The 23,751-nt window shown below is 45.0% G+C and overlaps 1 protein-coding gene and 1 pseudogene across 1 annotated transcript in view; one reads left to right on the top strand and one right to left on the bottom strand.

Annotated features, from left to right (window-relative positions):
- The window catches only part of OXSR1 (oxidative stress responsive kinase 1), an 88,236-nt gene extending 72,087 nt beyond the window's left edge, over positions 1-16,149 (bottom strand). Inside the window, exon 1 of the mRNA XM_056129506.1 lies at positions 15,780-16,149. Coding sequence (XP_055985481.1) covers positions 15,780-15,849 — 70 coding nt within the window. The 5' untranslated portion in view covers positions 15,850-16,149. The remainder of the gene's footprint in view (positions 1-15,779) is intronic.
- A 6,760-nt stretch (positions 16,150-22,909) lies between these two features.
- Positions 22,910-23,007, top strand: LOC130037939 (uncharacterized; annotated as a pseudogene).
- Positions 23,008-23,751: the final 744 nt, after the last annotated feature.

Below are 23,751 nucleotides of genomic sequence, written 5' to 3'. Positions count from 1 at the left end.
AGGACTCCTGTCTAAATAAGAGACAGACATAAGGGGGGAAAAAAAAGAACAGAGCCTCAACAAGCAGTGGGATACTAAAAAAAGTTCTATGACTACTGGTAAGGTAGAATAACAGCCACTACCATCCCTCACCACAAAGTCCATGTCCTAATCCTTGAAGCCTGTGAGTGTTACAGGGCAAGGAAGACAGTGCAGACCCTGGTAGATAGCTCAAACTGGCACTGTCTTGTCCTGCAAGCACCACCGGGAACACAGAGCTGGGAATAATCCTTGAGCACAAGGTGTGGTCAAAAAGAGTCAAAAATAATTTAAATTAGAGGTCAGCGTGAGAGTCATTAGCCAACATGGCAGTACTCAGGGCTTACTCCTGGTGGGTAGTGGGGGGCTATGTGTGGTGCTGGTGATTGAATCCAGGCTGGCCACATGCAAGGCAAATGCCCTACCCACTGTGCTATTGCTCCAGCCCCCAAAGAGCAATGTTGATAAATGTCACATTGTACGAAATTAAATAAAGCAATCATAAGACTATATACTGCATGGCAGTTTGGAAGATAATAGACGAGTGGGTTGTCTGGGGCTGGGAGAAGAGAAGAAGGAAAAGGTACTGCTTTATGGGCAAATGGTTTCTTTCGGGGTGACAAAAATACTCTGGAATTAGGTGATAGCTGCAAAACATTGTAGATATACTAAAGACACACATATCGCCCCCTTCCCTTTGTTTTGTCTGTGCTCAGGCTCAAAATCAGGGCCTCACACATGCAAGACAAGCACTCTAACCTTGAGCTATATCCCTGAATCAGCAAACTTCTTTATTTTTTTTCTTTTTCATTTGAAGTTGTTCTTTTGTGTTTGTGTTTCAGTCATACAATGACACCCATCCCTCCACCAGTGCCCATTCTCCACCACCAATGATCCCAGTATCCTACTCACCCCCCACCTACCCCCTCCCCACCCCGCCTCTGTGGCAGGGCACTTACTTTTGTTCTCTCTCTCCTTTTGGGTGTTGTAGTTTGCTATAGAGGTATTGAGTGGCCATCGTGTTCGGTCTATAGTCTATTTTTGGCAGCTCCCAACCCGAGTGGGTCCTCCCAGGACCCTTTACTTGGTGTTCCCTTCTCTGTCTGAGCTGCCTTTTCCCCTAGCATGTGAGGCCAGCTTCCAAGCCTTAGGGCAAACCTCCTGGTCCTTATCTCTATTACTCTTGGGTGTTCGTCTCCTATTGTTACTTTATATTCCACAGATGAGTGCAATCTTTATATATCTGGCCCTCTCTTTCTGACTCATTTCACTTAACATGATACTTTCCATGCTGATCCACTTATACGCAAATTTCATGACTTCATCTTTTCTAATAGCTGCATAGTATTCCATTGTGTAGATGTACCAAAGTTTAACCAGTCATCTGTTCTTGAGCACTCCAGTTTTTTCCAGATTTTGGCTATTGTAAACAGTGCAGCTATGAACATACAAGTGCAGATGTCATTTCTACTATACTTGTTTGCCTCTCTGGGATATATTACCAGCAGTGGTATTGGTGGGTTAAATGGGAGCTCAATTTCTAATTTTCCAGCAAACTTTTTTAGTTAACTTTTTTGTATGAGACTTTTTCCTCAAGTTTGTAAGAGAATACTCTAACAACTTTTGCTTATCATTCATCAACATGAGAGGAAAAAGGACCAATTATTTGAAAATAATTCACTGAATTTTCACTAAAATACAGGAGCAACAGCACAGTGGGTAGGGCGTTTACCTTGCACGCAGTCAACCCGTGTTCAATTCCCAGCATCCCATATGGTCCCCCTGAGCACCGCCAGAAGTAATTCCTGAGTGCAGAGCAAGGAGTAACCCCTGTGCATCACCAGGTGTGACCCAAAAAGAAAAAAAAAAGATACAGTAGATAAACCAATACTCTTATAACTTTTTTCTTTTTTTTTTTTTTGCTTTTTGGGTTACACTCAGCAATACTCAGGAATTACTCCTGGCTCTGCACTCAGGAATTACTCCTGGTCGTGCTTGGGGGACTATTCAGGATGCCAGAGATTGAACCAGGGTCAGCCATATGCAAGGCAAACATCCTACCCACTGTGCTATCACTCTGGCCCCTACTCCTATAACCATTAAATCAGATTTATAATTTGAAAGCTCTTGTAAAATTCCCCAGGCTCAAATTCAGAGAAAAACATCCAAATGTCCACTAGTTGATGAAAGAACTGAGAAAGGTGGTGCTTGATCTATAATCACACAGTGGAACACTGGGCAGATAGAAAGACTAATGTCCAGGGGTCAGGGATGTGGTTCAAATGGTACAGCACATGCTGTGCATGTGAGACCCTGGGTCTAATCCTGCCACCACATGGTTGCCCCAAGTACCCTCCTGAGTCTAGGTGCCTCTGAGCACTGCTGCCTGGTATGATTTACAGAACTCTAAAGAACAAACCAGAAGGTATGGTCATACTGTCACTTCACAACACTTAGGTCAGGACAGACCACATACATGAAGGCAGTCCCAATGGACTCCACCCGGAAGCCTAGGGTAGTAGTCTGCTGTAATCACCCCTCAGACCCAGACCAGGAAATAACCTAACCAGAGTGTAGCCCTGTCAAGTGAGGTACAACTGCTTACTGGTAGGTACTACAACTCTTAAAATCGTGCAACTTAATATGTTAGACACCAAAAGGCACTGATAGTATGAGTCCATCTATATGAAATATACAGAATACAAACATCTATAGAGACAGAGAGCATAAGAAAGTAGAGCAAAGGGGCCAAGGACCAGATGCAGGGTGAAAGGACGAGAGCTGCTAAGTTACGAAGTTTTGTTCCAGATTCGTGAAAATGCTGGGGCACGGAAGTGGGCAGGGAGATGGTGCCAAGAACTAAATCTCTGCAGTAGCCCCAAGTTCCATCCCTAACGACACGGCTACCAAGTACTACTAGAAGTGACCTCCAAGTACAGTGCCAGGAGGTGCCCCTGACCACGGCATGTGGCCAAAAATTTTTTTTTCTTCAGAATTAAATAATCTAAGTAAGGAGCCAGAGATGCTCAGGGGTTACTGCTGGCTCTGCACTAAGTAATGGGCTGGAGTGTATGCTCTGCATGCAAGAGTCCCAGAATCCATCCCTATAACCACAGAGTCCTGCAAGGACCACTAGGAACAATACAGGAACACAGAGCACGAGTAGCCCCTGCGCACGGCCAGGTGAGGCCCCCAACCAAAACAACAACAAAAATGAAAATTAGTAAAGAAGTAGAGGCAAATACCTATAAAAATTAGAATTTTAAAATAAAGAATTAGAAATACAAATTTACCAGTTAACCCCCTGTTTGGGGCCAGAAACAGCACAGGGTTTAAGAAGCTCGCCTTGCTCACAGTTGGTCCCAGTTAGATCTCTGGCACTGCATGATTCACTGAGCACAGAGTCAAGAGCAGCTCCCCAAGCACCACTGGGTGTAGCCTAACACCCCTAAAATAAATATAAATAAATATTCTTTTTTTTAATCTTTATTATTATTATTATTTTTTTTTTTTGCTTTTTGGGTCACACTCAGCGATGCTCAGGGGTTACTCCTGAGTCTGCACTCAGGAATTACCCTGGCAGTACTTGGGGGAACCATATGGGATGCCGGGGATTGAACCCAGGTCAGCCACATGCACAGCAAACCGCCCTACCCACTGTACTATTGCTCCAGTCCCATAAATACTCTCTTTAAAGGAGGTTCCTTCATACAAAATTTTTCAAGGTACAAGTCAATTGATTGTGTTTCACCAGCAAACACAGTCTGTTCTTAGAGTTAAAAAAAAAAAACACATGGATTTTTATAAACACAACTATATATCACACATAGAGAAAGTAAATATTATTTTATAAGACTTCTAATTCAGTATAAACATATAGTAAAATTTGTAAACAGTATCTCCCGGGATTAGTTTGGTCAAAGTGTGAAAGCCACTGCTCTAAGCACTGACCTCACATAACAGCATTCTGGAAGACGTAAGCAGCCCATTGCAGACGTTCACCAGTCGCACTGCTGTGCACCCTTGAGTCCCTGGGCTCACATTTCTTACATTCTTCTGTTCTTACCTACTTAGTTCTTCCGCTGCAGTAAGTGGACATTACATACCAGAATGGATTCATCTGCAAAGAGCTTTCTCCTCAAATAATTCAAATTCTTGAGGCAAAGTGGGGGAAAAAACTGCCCAAAAGTATGAGGGGGAGTTGGAAGAAATCAGACTTTCTCTCTCCAATTGAGACTGAGAAACTTAGAAAGTAAAATATGGCATTTTTACTTTCTGTAAAGAAAAAAATGAATGAACCAAGTCAATTAAGGATCCTTTACCCCAAGTTTTAGCCATCTATCACTGTTTTTGTTTGTGTGGGTGCGTTTGTTTTGGGACCAACCAGCAGTGCTCAAGGTGTACTCCTGGTTTGGTACTCAAAGGACTATATGGTGCCAGGGATGGCACTAGGGTTGGCCAGATGCAAGGCAAGCACCTTACCCATTGCACTATCTCTCCAGCCCCATCCAACACTATATAATCTAAGATTTTCCGTTAAACAGTTCACCAGAGACTGTTCGTGCTAAACAGTGACTAACTGTTGTCACCAGCACAGGTAAAATACAAGAATTTAAAACTGCATAAACCCATTTATAAATAAGACCTCTTGACGGAGTCCTGTTGAAATGTAAAGCTCCTAGGATTGCGGAAACAACAAGAATAGTCATCATTATAAAAATCATGCTATTCTCTCCATAGGAAGAGGAAAATAAAGACACACTGCCATATGCTTTCAGTGGTTATTCAAGTAGCCTGACAGTTTTGCAGTGAAACCTCTCTTCCTGTTCAGTCTGGTGCTTCCCTAGCTGAAAGGCTGATAACTGTGTCTTTCCAGATGGCCCAGACAAAAATCTTAGAATCGGGATGGAGCAATAGTACAGCACATAAAGTCTGCCCCACACCCGCCGCCCCCCGCCACCGCCCAAAAAGTAAAACCAAAAAAACTGGAATCTACTCTAATTCTAAGGCAAATTTCCGTCTTTAAAATGTTATATCCAGTGGGCCAGAGAGATAGTATAGCAGGTTGGGCACTTGCCTTGCAAGAGGCTGACGCAGGTTCGATTCCCAGCACCCCATATGGTCCTGGATTTCAGCACCATCAGAAGTGATCCCTGAGTACAGAGCCAGGAGTAAGCCTTGAGTATCACCAGGTGGCCCACAAATGGAACAAAACAAAATTTAAAAATAAAAATTAAGTATTATATCCAGTGCCTGACGACCTTCTTCCCCTACCACCTCCTTACCCAAGAAAACCTTTCTACTATCGAAAAACTGTTTTCCACAGAACTATCCAAATTATCTTTTAATACTTCACGAGATTATATTCATCTTCTGCTCAGAACCAACCCTGCATGGGTTCTCAAACTCACTCAAAGCAAAGCCAAAGCCAAGCCAGATGCAGAGCTGGCCTTATTCATCGGGCTCCCAGGAACTGGCCACCAGGCCCACACATGTATCCCACGCTTACTTTCCTCTTCAGTCTTCCCTGTCACTCGTCTCCCCAGCCACTCTCAGCCACTTACTCCTTAAAACCCCAACATGCGTCCACCTCAGGTTCTTCACTCGCTGCTCCTCTGCTGGGAACAAGCTTTGGAAATAATCACATCTACATTAATTTCTTCACCTTTCACGTCCTTCCTCTCAAGTGTCGCTTTCTCAGTGAGGATTTCATTGAATCATTTTTTTGGCTTTTACTTGTTTCTGAGCCACACCTAAGTCCTGGCTCTTGCTCAAGAATCACTCCTGGCGGGCTTGGAGGACCATCTGGAATTCCAGGGATTGAACCAAGGTCAGCTGTATGTAAGGTCCAACCCGCTGTACTCTCTCTCTGGTCCTCAAACAAATAACCTAAAACTCACTTCAATCCCTAGCAGTATCCAACACCAATCCTTGATTTATTTTTCTCATCATCATAAGGTCATTAATTCCATAAAAGCAGGAATTTATCTGATTCACTGTTGTATCTCTTGCAACCAAAATAGTGTCTCTCGTATAATAAATGAAAATATTTGCTGTTCAGTAAGTATTTGTTGACTTGGTTAATTAAGCAGTTCTATATACTTTTCTAGACACACACAGAAAAATCCTCTCCTGAGGCAGAAAAACACAAAGATAGCCTTGTCTTTATAAGCATTACCTTAGCAATAATAACACATGTACCAAAAATCCTATCCTGAGCAGTTTCTTGTGATTTTTGCTTGTTTTGGGGGCCACACTTGGTGGGTGCTCAGGGCTTACTCCTGGTTCTGTACTCAGAAATTACTCCTGGTGGACTCAGGGGACCATACAAAATGCCAAGGATTGAAACCGAGTCAACTGCATGTAAGGCAAACACCCTACCCACTGTACGATCGTTCTGGTCCTACAATTCTTTTTTTTTTTAACTTAATCTTCACAATAATACCATGCATTTAGCTATTAGTGATTTTACAAGCAATATAAACAAGATAAAATTAGGTCATAAACTAGTGAATGAGACAGAGAAGTGCCAAGAAAGCAAGAAATGCAATGATGTTTTAACACCATGCTATTCATTGGTAGACAATGCCTCTTTAGATTAAAGCTATTTTTTATTAACTGCTTACTGTCAGGCTAAATTATTTACTTGCAATGCTAATTTAAAAAAGAAACCAAGGCCAAGACTTTTAGTTGCCTAACCAACATACAATTACCCCTGACTCTACAAGAGACTTTGGCCTTATTATTTTGTTGAAATGAAATGGGCTCAGCTAAAAAAAACTTCATTTCAGTCTTCCATGCAAATAGCCAAAATTACATAGTTCTAGCTAACAAAATAAGAATTGGAAGTCTTGGAGTAAAACTTACAGGAAAGATAGCTCTTTGAAAGGAAGCCAACTCAGATGCCACGTGCTTTTGTCCAAGTACCGTATCATTTTATGAAACACAATCAAGAGGCCAAGGAACAATCTTTACACTCAGAATTGCATGCTAAATGTGCTGGAGTGAATAATAAGGTACCTGGGTGTCAGGCTGCCACTCCAGACTTCATGTTATCTAAGAGGAAGTATTTTATTAAGCCACTATTGTATTCCATTGTGTGCAGCCAAATGTGCTATTCACTAGCACTCTTTTTCTTTCTTTTTGGTTTTCGGATCACACCCTGTACTTGTCACTCTCAGCAGTGCTCAGGGGATCATAAGTGGTGCTGGGGATCCAATCCAGGTTGGCCACATACTACCTTTCCAGCCCACATTTGATACCACTTTTTGAGTTGTTGGCAAATGCTGGCCTAACTCACAATATCCACTAGCTAAGTTTTCCAGAGTGAAAACTACACTAAACTGAGCTGGAGCAATAGTACAGCGGAAATGGCATTTGCCTTGCATGCAGGCAACCCAGGTTGGATCCCTGGTATCCCCTGGCATGCTGAGCACACTTGGCGATGCTCACTAAGCCCTGAGCATCGCCAAGTGTGGCCCAAAAACCAAAAACCCCTACATTAAGCATCACTTCACTGGTAGAAGATAACATCTTCCACATTTATGTCGTGGCTAGAGATAAGATCTATATTTGGGGACAAATGCTTCACTACTTTAGACATCAAATGTGTACCTAGTGAAAAACAAAAAAAAAAAATGAGAAGATGGTGGGGAAGTAGAGAATAAAGTGCACCTTCACTGAAGTGTCAGAGCTAGGTGAAACAATGCCTTAGTAAGAACAATTCTGAAAGAGGGCAGAGTAATAAGAATAGCAGATAGGGCACTTGTCTTGACTGCAGCAGACTGGATTCGATCCCCAGGACCACACAGGGTCTCTTAAGCCACACCAGGAGTGATCCCTGAGCTCAAAGCCAGGAGTAAGCCCTGAGCACAGACAGATGTGGTCAAACAACACCAACCCCAATTCTAGTCCCTAGCACCATATATCGCCGCCGAAACTCTGCCAGAGATCACTCCTGAGTACAGAGTCAACAGCTCCTGAGCACCACTAACCACAGCGCAAAAACCCTAAATAAACAAATGTTTGCTACAAGGCCTGGAACATATATTTTATAAAGGGGAGCCCCTGTGTTATATCCCCAACACCAGATGGTTTGCTCAACACCAAATGGCCCTCACATCACTACTGGTGAGCGCACACATGGACACACAGACATGGACACACAGACACACACACACTCACACACACAGTCAACACTGTCCTCCCGTTGTTCATGGATCTGCTGGAGTAGGCCCAGTAACGTCTCCATTTTGATGCTTGTTGTTACTCTGTTTGGCATATTGAATACATCACGGGTAGCTTGCCAGGCTTTCCCTCGCAAGCAAGATACTCTGGTAGCTTGCCCGGCTCTCCAAGAGGGGCAGAGGAATAAAGTATTTATTACACACAGTAGAATAAAGTATTTATTACAATACTTCCAATCATATATTTTTTATTTCATGCCAATATCAAATAATAAAAATTGTAAAAACTAGGATTTTAATGATAAAATGATAAAAATAGGGGCCAGAGCATGAGTGCAGAGGGTAGGGCACTTGCCTTGCATGCAGCCAACCCAGGTTCAATCTCTTGAATCCCATATGGTCCTTTGAGCACTGCCAGAAGTAAGTCCTGAGCACAGAGTCAGGATTAAGCCCTGTGTGGCCAAAAGAAAAAAGGGGGAAAGGCCAAAATAACCTCCACCAGTAACACTTTATAAGGCACTTAATACAAGCTAAATATTTTCTACAATTACACTGGATCTGCACAAAGGCCCCAGTGACATAGGTACTGGCACTCCCATTTTGAAAATAGAAAGTTGACATTAATTAGTAAAAAGTAAAGTTTCAATTTAGGTCTAACCCAAAGCCCATACACCCGCAACTGCTTCAAGATGGTCAAGTTCAGAAGAACATCTGGACAGTGATTTGAACACAAGGATAGGGTTAGGAAGGAGCTCCAAAAGACTGAAATGATAAAGAACCCATAGTGATAATAAAACTAAACACTTTTTATAAGTAATCATACTTTAAAAACTTCAGATCTTCATCAAGTCAGCTTAAGATGGCACTACTCCATTGATAATTAACGGCCCTTTTCTTCACATTAAGGAATATGTGATAAAATTACTGTATTTTGGGGGTTTTTTTAGATAGAGATCTGCTATGGTACTTAAGCATTTTTGCACTCTAGGCTACCACAAACAGCTAGAGTGCTTTATTAGGAACTAACCTTTTTCTTGTTTTTGTGATACAGTTGACAGAAAGCATGTTGGTTTCTGGTTTAGGATGTGCAACACAGTGATCCACCATTTGCTTATAATGCAAAGATTATCACAATGAGTCTAGTTAATATCCATATACATTGTTATAATGTTTTTCTTGTAAAGACAGAAACTGATCTTACCTATCACTTGCATTAAACAATAAAATGCTGCACTTTATTAGATATCTGATCCTTATTCTGGCTGCTCTTATTTTGTGTTTGGAAATAGCCATGAATATACTAATATCTTTTTTTTTTCTTTTTTTTTTTGCTTTTTGGGTCACACCCGGCGATGCACAGGGGTTACTCCTGTCTCTGCATTCAGGAGTTACTCCAGGCGGTGCTCAGGGGACCATATGGGTTGCTGGGAATCAAAACCAGGGTTGGCCACATGCAAGGCAAATGCCCTACCCGCTGTGCTATCTCTCCAGCCCCACTAATATCTTATCTTTAAAAAAAAAAGAGTACCCAGTTATTTAAAAGAAATTCCTCTCAATCCCAATTCGGATACTTTTCATATGCTCTATATAAAGAAATATTTTTTCTGTAGTATTTTGCCATAAAGAGAACAAGACAATATGTGAGAAACAGCTAACCTACAATCATTATAGTACTAAGTAGCACGCATAGGGGAAAAAAATTACAATTCAAATAAATGTGCTTTGATCAGGAGGTACCATTCCACCACTTCCTATAAATATGATTCTTTCAAAAATTGAAAACCCAAATGATCCCCCCCAAGACCCACTCCTTTGTTTCCTAAAAAACCTGAATGTAACCTGAATAAATCACAACTCTTCTCTGACTATAGTTTATTCTGAAGTATTGGAGTATACTGAATATAAGTTGTGGTCAAAAATAAATAATAAGCTTTTTAATTTTATTTTGAACACACCCCCCAGAGAATCACTGGGAATGACCCCGAGCACCTGCACTGGAAATCCAAAGCCAAAAACACAAACAAGGGGGCCCAGAGTATAGTAAAATGGGGAGGGCATTTGCCTTTCACACAGCTGACCTGGGCTGGCCAGCACCCCATTTGGTCAGTCCCCCATGCCCTCCAAGAGTGAACCCTGAGCACAGAGCCAGGAGTAAGCACAAATTCAAAACAAACAAGGTACCTACAAAACAAGACATATGGCAGTAATTATAGAACATAAGGAAAAACTATGTGTGATACTGGGTGCGTAAACAAAGATGTCCTAGGCTTAGCACCATATGCACTTCAGTCAATGAAAGGAAAAACTTATACAGGGCCAGTGTGAGAGTCCAGCAGGTAGAGCAGCTGCCTTGCATGCAACCAACACAGGTTCGATCCCATGCATCCCATATGGTCCCCCCAAGCCCACCAGGAGTGATCCTTGAGCACAAAGCCAGGAGTCATCCCTGAGCCCTGAACATCACCAAGTGTGGCCCAAAAACAAACAAAATTATAAACTTTACAGTCAAAACTTTTATGGGAAGGGTGGAGTCAAGGAAATAGATCAAAGAACTAAAGTACATTCTTTGTATACAGAGGCCCTGAGTTTGATCCTTAAGACCACATGGGACCCCAAGAACCAAAAGATATAGTACACTGATACAGTCCCCCACACTGCTTGGAAAATCAAAATAATAATTTAAAAAAAAACCTTTTATGCTTCAAAAGGCATCAATAAAAATATGAAATCTAATGCCAGGGGAGACTTTTCTGCCCTTTCCCCTTCTTTCTAGTCTGTTAAGTTAAACCTCCTCTGAATTGGGGTTTTAAAGAAAGAGACAGAGACAGAGACGAGAGAATATGAAAAGATACTGTGCAAGACCCTGAGTTCAATTCCTAAAACCACCCACAAAAGGATATTATAGAATAAGAAAAAAAATTGGAATCATGCACCAGATGAACTCATATACAGAATGAATAAATACACATACAATTCTACCTACAACTAAGAAAACAAACAAGCTAGAAGGCAAAAGAGTGAATTAGACATTTCACCAAAGGCAATATCTGAAATGTTAGTAAGTGAATACTTGAGGGGGGGTGGGAGGGAAATCACTATACTGGTCATTAGGGAAATGCAGAACAAAACTAGGGCTAAGAGCTAGTATACTTCTATTGTATCTCCAGCACCACACTACTCCCCCACCCCACCCCATTCATCCCCAAGAATATTGCCAGTGTATCCCACAGGACCCGCAGACATCAATGGCTATAGCTCTGGTGGCCCCAAATCACCACCCAGATGGTCCTGGTGTCCACAGAGTCACAGGGTCCAACCAGCACACAACATCCCCAAGTCCTAGCATTGAACTGATGGTCCTGTTGGCTGAGACTCCCTAGAAATGGTCCCAAGACCTCATGAGTTCCACTTGGGAGGCCCAGATTTTTTCAAATTAAAAAAAATTTTTTTTGGCTTTTTGGGTCACACCTGGCAGTGTTCAGGGCTTACTCCTGGCTCTATATTCAGGAATTACTACTGGCAGTGCTTGGGGGACCATATAGGATGCTGGAACTCGAACCCAGGTTGGCCGCGTGTAAGGCAAATGCCCTACCTGCTGTACTCCAGACCCTCAAATTAAATTTTAAAATCCTAATGTAGACCCAGAGAAACAGTACAGCAAGTACTTACTTGCACGCAACGGACTTGGGTTCCATTCCCAGCATCCCATATGGTCCCCCCAAGCCTTGCCTGGAGTGATCCTGGAGTGCAGAGCCAGGAATGAGCTTTGAGCACTGCCTGATGTGATCCCAAAACAAAACACCCTAATGAGTATCACTTCATACCCACTAGGATAGCTACAATAAAGAAAGAAAAGGTAAGATAGGAAGAATGAGGAGAAATAGGAACCCTCACAAATGGCCAGTAGGAATGTAAAATGGCACAGTCACTTTGAAATCAACATGCAAGTTTCTTTCAACATTAAACACAGTGGGGCCAGGGAGACAGGGAGATGGTTCAAAGGGCTGGACCAAATACTGGGACCCAAGGTTGCCACATGATCCGCTGAGCATTGCTGCAGAGCAACACATTAGCAAGGAGTTGCAGCTACCAAGCACTGCTGGGTGTGGCCAAAAACATGTCAAACAGATATATAACATATGATCCAACATTCAACTCCTAAATAGACTTATGGGGAAAAACATGTTAATACCAAGATTTTACACAAAAGTGTGTAAGTCTGTAATTGTATCTCACAGTGTTTCATTAAAAAATTAAAAAAAAAAAACAAGATTTTATGTGAACACTCATATGGCATGACTCCAAAGAGCCAAAAGTATTAACAGTAAACCCAACAACTGGCATCCAATTGAAAAATTAAAAAGTACTAATACAGGCTACTACATCATGGATGAATCTCAAAAAATCATTATGCTTAGTAAATGATATCAAATACAGGACACATATTCTATGATTTTATTATGTAAAATATCCAGAAAAGGCAAGTCTATAGAAACAGAAAGTACGTTTGTGGTTGCCTGTGGCAGGGGGTGGGAACTGGGAGTGACTGCAAATGGACATGAGGCATCTTTTTGGAATGATGGAAATGTTCTAAAATTGGATTGTGGTGGTGATTAAACAACTCTGAAAATTTACAAAAAATTAGAATTGTATGCTTAAAATAGTAGACTGGATATGATATTTAAGTATTTAAGTTATACCTCAGTTTTATTAAGTTAAGAAATGCCAAACACAAAAGAACACTTTAAACAATCCCATATATACCAGATGTCCAAAAAAAAAAAAAAGCAAATCTATAGCAACAAAAAGATGTATAGTAGCCTGGGGCCAGAAACGGGAATTAACTATGAGCAAGCACAAGGAGACTGGAGGAGAATCAACAGGCTGGAGCACATGCTTTGCATACAAGAGACCCAGCTTCGAGGATCCCTAGAGCATATGGCCAGGAGTAAACCCCTAAGCACTGCTGAGAGTAGTCCAAAAACTAGAACAAAACCAAAAACACACAAGGCAGAGGCCAGACCCATAGTACAGTGGGAAGGCCACTTGTTTTGCACATGGCCAACCCAGGTTCAATCCCTGACACCCTATATGGTTCACTGAGCCTGTCAGGAGTAATCCCGGAGCCCGGAGCCCAGTAGAAGATGTAACCTCCGAGCACAGCCAGAAGTGTCCCAAAAACAAAAAACAAAACAACAATAACAACAACAAAAAAAAAAGAAATGTCACCGGAATAATGAAAATATTCTAAAACTGGGTTATGATGATTGGTGCATAGTAATAGTAAATTCACCAAAAATCATTAAATTACATATACAAACATGTGTGTATGTATGCATATGTGTGTATCACAATTTCCTGCTTCTGGTTCTGCTCAGGAGTGATCCTCGGCAGTACTTGGGTGATCATATGTGGTCTTGAGGATGTGCAGTTGTAGGCAAGGTAAGTGTTCACCTTCTGAGCCATTTCTGCAGTTCTAAATTTTATATTTTAAGTAGGAAATTTTATGGTTTTAAGTCCCTCAGCCAAGTGTTTGGTCTTTAGACCATCTCCGGTGGTGCCTGGGATAGAGATGCCTGGGCAGAGCATGCCTACAGCCCCTCCAGCTATTTCCCCAGCCTCAGCCTTTCATGAACCATGAGCCACTCTGGAAATGAAGCAAAGAGTAAGGCTGCCCATAAGACTAAATCATCTCTTAACCACACACAGATAACCTCTAAGTCTGAACGCCAAATCTATAAATCTCTAAACCCCTGTTACTCTGAAACTCTCTGCCACCTTAATAGCAAAGAGATTATGAACGACCCCAATCATCTTCTCCCTAGAAAGGTGCACACCCTACAAGAGGGAAAGCAAATTTAGGAATGCAAAATTCCTTTTCTAAATCCTGACGGGGAAGTCCCTTAAGACCTCTTGGATCTCTGAGTACAGCGGGCGGATAGGGCGTTTGCCCTGCACATGGCTGACTGGCTTCGATCCCCGCATCCCATCTGATCCCCCCGAGCACACCAGGAGTAATTCCTGAGTGCAGAGTCAGGAGTAAACCCTGAGTGTCGCTGGGTGTGACCCAAAACCCCACAAAAAAAAGGAAAGAAAGAAAAGAAAGAAAAGGAAGGGAAGGAAGGAAAGGAAGGGAAGGAAGGGAAGGAAGGGAAGGAAGGGAAGGAAGGGAAGGAAGGAAGGAAGGAAGGAAGGAAAAAACCTCTCGGACCTCAAGGACCTCACGCTGGAATCTTCCATGAAATACCTTTCCTCCATAACAAAGTCTGATTGAGGGACCAGAAGCAACCAATCAAGGCAGACTTAGCTGGGGGACTACAAAAGGTTCTCCACCGACACACCTCAAGGATGTGGCAAGTAAAAAGGACTTAGGCTTTGAAGTGGTCTAAGGGGAAATGCTCAACTTTTCAGATTATATCTAATCGATTGCGTCTTAAAACAGAAGTAAAAAGGAAAGGAAAAAAACAGAAACAAAGTTTCTCTCCAACAGACCAAGCAGCTCAATCAACACTTCCAGTCTAAGTTAGAGCAGAGGCGTTTTTAGCTACTGTTTTGTTATAAACTAACTTTAAGTAAGGATACTGACACTGCAAAGCAGACAACCTCCTTCCTCTAAGAGGGTCTCTGATCCATCAGCTGGGCTGAGTGCAGGCTGGGATAGTTCCTTCCTTCTTGGGTCACGGAGTCCTTGTCAAATACACCCCTGAATGTCAACCCCCCATCCTTCCCTCCAAGTCTCTGAAAATTAAAGAGTCCACGTTTGGGGCGGCTTTGATATTCCTGAATCCCCTTCAAATCTGCTCCATCGGACTAGAAACTCTCCAACCACACTTAAACGTGCTCAAATCCTCGCGTAGCTGCGGGATCCGGCCCAGCAGACACCTCTCTCCCCCGGCTGGTCCTCCGACAGGTCCAGGGCTCCTCGTGGCCTCTGCTGCCTTTCCTCGTTCCCGGTGGCTCTTAAGCCCTATTCCCTGCCTCTGCGTTACCAGCGCAGCGGACGCCAACGTCGCAGGAAAAGCGCGTCCCTCGCTCGCCCCCTCCCCCGCCCCCGGGCAACATCCTCTATCGCAACATCTTGCCCAGAGCCCTGCAAGAACCTGCCGAAGCCCGTCACTCTGCGGGGCCCCGTCGTCCGGGTCCCCCACCCCCAACCCGCCCGGCGAGGGGGCGGTGGGCTGCTGCAAGAGGCGAGAAGTTGTGTCTCCGCTCCCCGGGGCCTCACCTGCCGCACTCTGGAGCGCCCCAGCGGATCCCGGAAAGAACTGACGAGCCGCCCGACCGCCCCCCGCCCCCCAGGTCTGCAAAGCCGGCGGCCGTGACCCCCCCACCCCCACCCCACCGCCCCGCGCGCCGGGACCGCCTTCTCGCAGACACGGCGGCCGCTCGGGCTCCAACGGGCGTCTCTCCCCAAAGCTCCCTCGGGAGCCCCCGAAACCCCACCCCGCCCCGCCCCGCCTCGCCTCGCCCACGCGCCCCACAAAGCCCCCCACCCCGGCCCGGGTCCCCCCCTCCCCGGAGCACCGCGCGCACCGCCCACCCCCTCCCCAGCCCCCAGCGGGCGCCCGCTCTCACCGATCACCTCCTGCAGCTCGTAGTCGTCCCGGTTGATGGACCAGGGCAGGGCGCTCGGCTCCTCGGACATGACCGCGGCACAGCTCTCGGCCCGAGCTCAAACTCGCTGACCTCTCGTCTCCGCGCCGCACCTCTCCCCACCCCCAACGCCGCCGCCGCCGCCGCCGCGCCCCCACCAACTGCCTCCGGAACAGACACGGCTCGGACGGCGCCTGGGCACGGGGTCACGGCGCGGCACAGCGGCGGGAGCTCGGCGCTCCGGCCAGAACCTCGCCTCCGGTTCCTCCGGGTCGGGCAACTCCCGGGTCGGCTCCGGGTCCCCGGCCTCGACCTCCGCCGCGGCAGCTTGGGGAGCTTCGCCTGGGCCCAGCCCCTCTGTCCCGCCCTCCACCCCAGCCGCCCCACGCACGGGCCAAACTTTCCCTTCTCCCTCCACCTGCCGGCACGCAGCGCGCTGACGTCACCGCGCCGGGCACGCCCCGCCCCGGCCCCGCCCCCGAGGCCGCCATCTGCAGAGGGTCAGCGGGACGCGCGAGCCGGCAAGAAGTCTGAGGAAGGGGAGAGCTGGTAGACGGTGAGCGTGAGGCAGTTCTTAGGCGGGAGCCCAGCAGAGCCGTCGGTAAGTCAGACGCAGAACCTTCCAAGAAGCACGGACGGGGAGAGCCACACTTAGCATGGCGGCCACGCGGAGGAGGCGGAGCCTCCGCTGCCGGCTGGAGCACGCTACCGTCCCCCGTCGTCGCATTCATTGGGCTGTTTGAGAAGGAATTAGAAGAGCTATAGGTGGAGGCGTGTGTCAGTCACGAAGAAGGCCCGCCCTCGGGCTCTCGGAGCGCTCGCGTGGGGGCGCCGGTCCTTTCCCCATTGCCAATACGCTGTTCAGTTTTGCCCCTTTCTTCATGGTGACGTCACTGCGTGACACCCTTTTTCCCCCAACACACACACACACACACACACACACACACACACACACACACACACACTGCGTGACACCGTCTTTCCCCAACACACACACCCCGTCACCCCCTCCGAGACGTGCAGACGGCGCGACAGGGTGTGCAGAAGCGGAGGGAGCGGCTGGGTAGGGCTTGGGGTGTGTCCACTGCCAAGTGGGGCGAAAGGCCTTGGGCTCCGGGCTGCGGTGCGACCGATAGGCCACCGCGCGGCGACGCTCCCCGCAGGGCGGAAGTCGTCTCCACCGTGAGCATCCCGGCGCTTTGGAAGTCAGTGCGGGGCCGGGAAGGGCGTGGGAGCCAGAGCGAGAACGGGACACCGCGTGCGTCCGCGGAAGGCTTGCCGGTGTCCCCTGGGTGCGGTGTGGGTCTTTAGGGTGTAACCTCGAACCTCGTGGTTTGGGGCCGCTTCCAGGGCTTTGACCTGGACCTCGCATTTTCCTGTGATCTCCTAGGTACATTTGGAAAAGTAATGCGGGCTTGCAAAAGAGACATTGAGTGGTAATCATGTTGGGTCTGTAGTCTCCAGCAATTCAGAGAGAAAAAAAAGAAAGAAAAGTAATGCGGGAAATTCGGACCCTTGGAGAGAGAGAGAGAGAGAGAGAGAGAGAGAGAGAGAGAAAGTCCACCAAGCTAGGACTGAGGGCAGCTGTTCTTCCGTGGTGACCCTCGTTCGGGTGGGGAGTGAGGCCCTGATATGACCAGTACGAAGCTCAATGCCCAAGCGCCGCTGGGAATAGCCACCAGCCCTGAAGGCCCTGAAATTGGAGGAGCTGCGAATGGGCTTGGAGGATGCCTAGTGGAAATGGCCTGGGTGCCGGATACTGCGAAGGTAGCGTGGTATCAGTAGGCAGAAGGTAGGAGCTCTAAAGAGGACTGCAGCGATAGTGCAGTAGGTAGCTGGTGTTTGCTTTGCATGCAGACTACCGACCCGGGTTCCATCCTCCCCATCCCATTGGTTTCTCCCACTCCCACTGCCAAGCACTGCCAAGAGTAATTTCTGAGTGCAAATCCAGAAGTAAGTTCCCCACCACCACCAAAAAAAAAGGGAGTGGAGAGTAGGACCCCTGCTCCCTCCCCAGCAGAGGTGCAGGTTTCCAAAATATAAGCACACTAGTGACGCCCCTTGCTTCTGTGCCACCTTTCTTCTTGCAGGGAGAGAGGGCGGCTAGGTCTGAGAGTGAGATAGGCAAACTCAAGGCTGGTTCCAAGGGAACATGTCATGAGCTACATGGAAACCTGGGAAAGGAAAGGGGAAGGATTCTGCTGTTTGGTAAAAAGTAGAGTTCTCGGGCTGGAGCAATAGCACAGCCGGTAGGGCGTTTGCCTTGCATGCAGCTGACCTGGGTTCGATTCCCAGCATCCCATATGATCCCCCGAGCACCACTAGGAGTGATTCCTGAGTGCACAGCCAGGAGTAACCCCTGAGCATCGTCGGGTGTGATCCAAAAAGAGAAAAAAAAAAGTAGAGTTCTCAGGTTTGTACCAAGAGAAGGAGCAGGTAAACCAGAGGTTCTCAGCCTGGAATTACTGGCCTGATGGACTGTGGACAGTCTTTGGGAAAGTTTTGTTTTCTTTCTCTTGAAATTATATGCCAAATAGTATAGACAGACAGATTCCAACCCCCTTTCTCCATGCCTCGCTATCCCCTCCCCAGCCAAATTTGCCATTAACCCAACAAAATGAAGACCTTAATGGACCTGGATGCTTGATGGGTAGGGTCACTATCATTCATTATCCAGTGTGATCTATTTTACCTTCTCCAGGCACATAGTTGAGAGTTGAATTGAGTCAGAACTTGCTCTGCAAATTAAGTTATATGATTTTCTTGTCTCCTGGGCTTTCTACATGTGACTTGGTAGAAGTTAAATCATCCAGAGGGTTAACATGGGGGGTAAGGTATTTGCTTTGCAAGTGGTGGACCCTAGGTTTATTCCCCAGCACCACTGTGGCCCTAAGCACACCTAAGAGTGATCCCTGAGCACAGGAGGGTGTGGCGCAAAAGCAAAAAAGAAAATTGTGTATAAATTAAAATTGTGTTCACGCAATCCTACATAAGTTTCTTGAAAGTGTATTTCCCTAAAGAGCTGGACTTTGTTTCCCTCACCTTCCCAAAGGAGCCCTTGTCTTAACTTTGATTTCTTCCCAAAATCAGACTCAAGCTAGAACATCTAAACAAATCATAGATATTGGGATTGATCCAAGAGTCACTCTAAAATCAGTGTGATGTGAGAGGCTAGAACGATAGTACAGTGGGTAGGGCACTTGCCTTTCATGCAGCCAACCCAGGTTCTATCTCCAGAAACCCATATGGTCCCTTGAGCCTGCTAGTAGTGACCCCTAAGCACAAAACCAAAAAAATTGTAATACAGTTCTAAAAATTCAGGTTTTATGGGCTCTTTTAATAAAATTATCTGAGCCCATCAGGAGTGATCCCAGAGCACAGAGCCAAGAGTTAGCACTGAGCACCGCTGCATGTGGCCAAAAACCAACAAAAGACCAAATAAAGTTGTAAGAATTTGTTGCCCCTCAAAGCCCCTCCCTTTTTGGGGGGTGATCTTTGGACCACACCCACAGTGCTCAAGGCATACTCTTGGCTCTGTGCTCAGGGATCACTCTTGGCAAGGCCCAGGGGACCATATGGGGTTCCAGGGATCAAACCAGGTTGGCCATGTGCAAGGCACATCCCCTATCTGCTGTACTCTCTCTCCAGGCCCCAGAGCCCCTTTTCTTGTTGCTGTTGTCCTTTTTAATTGTTAATGTAGTTGAGGTAACATGTTTACAGAAGTGTTGCCATTGATGGTCTTAATGTACAGTTACTCTACCACACTATGACCAGAGTGCCCAGGGCCTTCCATCAGCATCCTCATGCTACTTTTGCTCCCTCCCATCTTTCTCTTTGATTCTGAGAGGAGCCACACCCATGCCTCACAGGTTTATGCTTCCTGCCTCATGCCTGGAATTGTGCTCTGCAGAAACATGTATTCAGGCCTGGCATTAATTAAATCCATGGGATACAAGCGTATTTCCAGGCCAGGCCTCTGGAGCCCGTTGAGAAACTGAAACTTTGGCAGATCCAGGAAATGAATGTCCAGGATGCCAGGCGCTTAGAGCCTTTCAGAAATAGGTAGGCACAGAGGTTATTGTAGAGAAACCCCCCAAAAAATGGTATGTGCAGAAAGTAGTGTTGTATCAAACTGGATTGTGAGCCAAAGAGTAGTGGCCAGGTTCATCCCGGCTGGTGCCATGAGAGGTCAGTGAGCCCCAAACTGAATGAACAGCAATGGGAAATATCTGGCTGAAGTGGAGCATGTTTTGTGGATGCCTGTACATTTCAAGTCCACCCCATATAAACTTAGAGCATCTAAAATCCTTCTTCTTTAGGGTGTTGGTAACAGCATTATAATAGAGAAAAGCTGGAAATAAGCTACACGTCTATCGTTAGGGGACTAATAGCTTGCTTATAACTATTACGTGGGACATCTTAAACTACATAAACTTTATGTTGGCATAATTAACTCTAGCTGAAGTAACAACCCAGAAATTTGGATGGATACGCCAAAGTTTATTTTTCGCAGAGGTAAAAGTTCAGTACAGAATCCAAGAGTCTGGTTCCCTTTTTCCAAGCAGTCAGTCAAACAATTGAGCTTCTTTATCGGGTGGCATCATTCTTGACTCCTCCGTTAGCATTAAACAAGATGGTTTAAGAGAGAACACCAGGAAAGCTGGCCAAGGCTGGAGGCATTAATTTTCACTATGCAGTGATGGACAGATCCAGTTGTCCATCCCAGCCCAAGTCAAAGAATCTGGAACATGGCTTCCTGTACACTCAGGAAAAAAAAAAAATGGGGTTTCTGAGTATCTAAACATTCTCTGCCTTAACTTCTAGTTCAGTTGCCTCAATGCCAGAGGTACTGATTTGTTGAGGAAGAGGAATAGGAAGTTTCCACCCTTTTGTATATTTTTGGATTTTTGTAAATCCAAATATTACTGCGGGGATAGTACATTATTAAAACATAAGACTAGTAAAATAATATGATTTATAAAATGTTACTGGCAGGCTACCGAATGTAGCCTGCCCACACGGCAGAGTCTGGCAAACTCCCCATGGCGTACCCAATATGCCAAATACCAGTAACAATGATGGGTCTCATTCTCCTAAAGAGCCTTGAATATAATCTCAGGGCTAGAATGAAGGAGACGTTACTGGGGCCTGCTTGAGGCAATTGACAAATAACAGGATGATTTGTGATTTTGTGATAAAATGTTAAACGCAATTAGAGTGAAGTGGGTGTCTAGCTGGATTGCGGTTATCGAAGGTAAACAATCAGGGAGTAGATATTGATCAGATTGATCAGGCAGACCTGATTACATGTTACTATGGACCAGATTCCTTCAACAGCAATTTCTCCCTCATAATTCTGGAGTCTTGGAAGTCCAAGATGAAGTTGCTAAGTAGATCTGGGTATCTGAAGAGAACCTCTCTGCTGGTGTAGAGACCTCAGGATCCTTATTGTCTCCTTATATGGCAGAAGGCAGAGAGAGGAAACAAGCTTTCTGGTTATCCAAGGGCACTAATCCCATTCAAAAAGCCTCCACCCTCTTGACATAATTACTTCCTAAAGACCTACCTCTTAACTCTTATCACATTGTATTTTTCAACCTACTACTTATAAACATTAGTGTTTATAAGAAAACATTAAGTTAGAAAACATTTAACACCCCAGACATGTTCAGTTTATAATGCGTGTGTGTCGATATATAGAATATAATATAGAAGCTGCATTAAGGTAAAATACATATTTGTTTAGTATGGTTTGAGCTATAAGGAGAAAATATTCTTAATACTGTGTAAGGTGAACAGTCATTATTTTAAAACAACTAAGATTGATTCCATAAAAGTATGGTATAACACAAATATCAGCTATATTAATAGTCAAGAAAGTGAAATTTAAAACTAAATGAAATACCATTTCCTCCTCACCAAAATTTTAAAACCAGAGATATTATATGTGGACCATGAAAAGGAACAGTAGAAATTCATCTTCTGTTAATTGGAATGACAATGTAGCTTTTGAGGGGAAGCAGTTTGGTATTATCTATTAAAGAAAAACTTGTGCTTCCCTATAGTTAAAGCAATTCCACTCTGAGGTGTATTCCTGAATAAGTTCATATGCAAGAATACCTCTAGAAAGAGGTAGATACACGATTATAATTAGTCAAGTAAAGGGAACAAATAAAATAGAAATGTAAAGCTATTCATAAAAGTCAGTGTTATACAACAACAGAGATGTCTAATAATTATATAAAATAATGTGACTACAACACAGTGCTACTAGAAACAAAGAAACAGAAAAATACTGTATGATTTTACTGCCATAAAAGTCAGAAGTAGGGAGACTGGAGCAATAGCACAGCAGGTAGGGTGTTTGCCTTGCATGCAGACAACCCAAGTTCAATTCCCAGCATCTCATATTGTCCCTCAAGCACTGCCAGAAGTAATTACTGAGTGCAGAGTCAAGAGTAACCCCTGAGCATTGCTGGTGTGACCCAAAAAGAAAAAAGAAAGTCTGAAGTAGGTACGACTAAATACACTCTGAATCTGATACTTAAGAGCAAGAGGGGCTGGAGCAATAGCACAGAGGGTAGAGCATTTGCCTTGCACGCAGCCAACCCGGGTTTGATTCCCAGCATCCCGTATGGTCCCCCAAGCACCGCCAGGAGTAATTCCTGAGTGCATGAGACAGGAGTAACTCCTGTGCATCGCCAGGTGTTACCCAAAAAGAAAAAAAAAGGAGGAGAAGGAGGAGGAGGAGGAAGAAGAGGAGAAGGAGGAGGAGGAGGAGGAGGAGGAAGAAAAAGAAGAAGAAGAAGAAGAAGAAGAAAAAGAAGAAGAAGAAGAAGAAGAAGAAGAAGAAGAAGAAGAAGAAGAAGAAGAAGAAGAAGAACAACAACAACAACAACAACAACAACAACAACAAGAGCAAGAAGGGGCTGGAATGATAGCACAGCAGGGAGGGCATTTGCCTTGCACACAGTCCCCCGGGTTCAATCCCCAGCATCCCATATAGTCCCCCAAACATCACCAGGAGTGATTCCTGAGCACAGAGACAGGAATAACCCCTGAGCATCGCTGGGTGTGGCCCAAAAACTTAAAAAAAAAAAAAGCAAGGAGCTTTGCTTTGGTAACACATACACTAAAATTGGAGCAATACAGAGAAGATTAGCATGGCCCCTACACAAGAGAAGAGCAAGGAAACCCCCACCCTCTTTTTTCCCATCTGGTGAGTCTTCAAGAAAAAGTCAGAAAGTCAAGAAGAGTAGACACACTCCAAGAGAGAAATCAGGCACACCATTTCCCACCTCAGCCTGTAAGGCCATCTTTTTGTTAATATCTATATTTCAGATAAGCTAAGTTGGTCAACCAGGTGGAGTCAAAGATATACTCTTAATAGGAAATTAAGGCTTTTTTTTTGAGGAATTTCTACTATTTTTCCATGTGTTCAGTGGTGCCCGCTTGATGACAGTCTAAAAATGTATAGAGAGATGCTGTTGTCTCCTAAATCCCCCAAAGTCAACCCCATTTAATTCACAACCTTAGGCAGGAGGATCAGAATCTCCAAGGGGATCAGGGTCATTTATAGAAACATTCTAAAATATAGGCATCTCTCGCTATCTAAACTCAGGAATCACATTTGTATATTTATCTTCTGATAACTGGGGCCCTCACTTTCTGAACTCAGGAAATGAGTAAATACAGACAGCATGGAACTAAGATTCCCATATGCAAAGCATATGCTCCAGCCCTTTGAGCTGTCTCCCTGGCCCTATAAATGCTTCCTGTAGTCAGTAACACTTGCCTTCAGAAATTCCTGGAACTGCTTAGCTAGCAACTGACTTGTCAGTGCTCAGAAATTGATGGTCGCTATTTATTAGTTGGTGGGAAAAGGGCAAAGAGGCAGGATGGGAATGGAGGTTGAGCAACAGTGCAGTATGTCTGACTCAGGTCTGCTCATTCA

The sequence above is a fragment of the Sorex fumeus genome, unplaced genomic scaffold (assembly GCF_029834395.1).
Source record: "Sorex fumeus unplaced genomic scaffold, SorFum_2.1 ptg000072l, whole genome shotgun sequence".
Taxonomy (NCBI): Eukaryota; Metazoa; Chordata; class Mammalia; order Eulipotyphla; family Soricidae; genus Sorex; species Sorex fumeus.
Note: the sequence above shows the minus strand (reverse complement) of the source record. Positions and strands in the feature narration are given on the sequence as shown.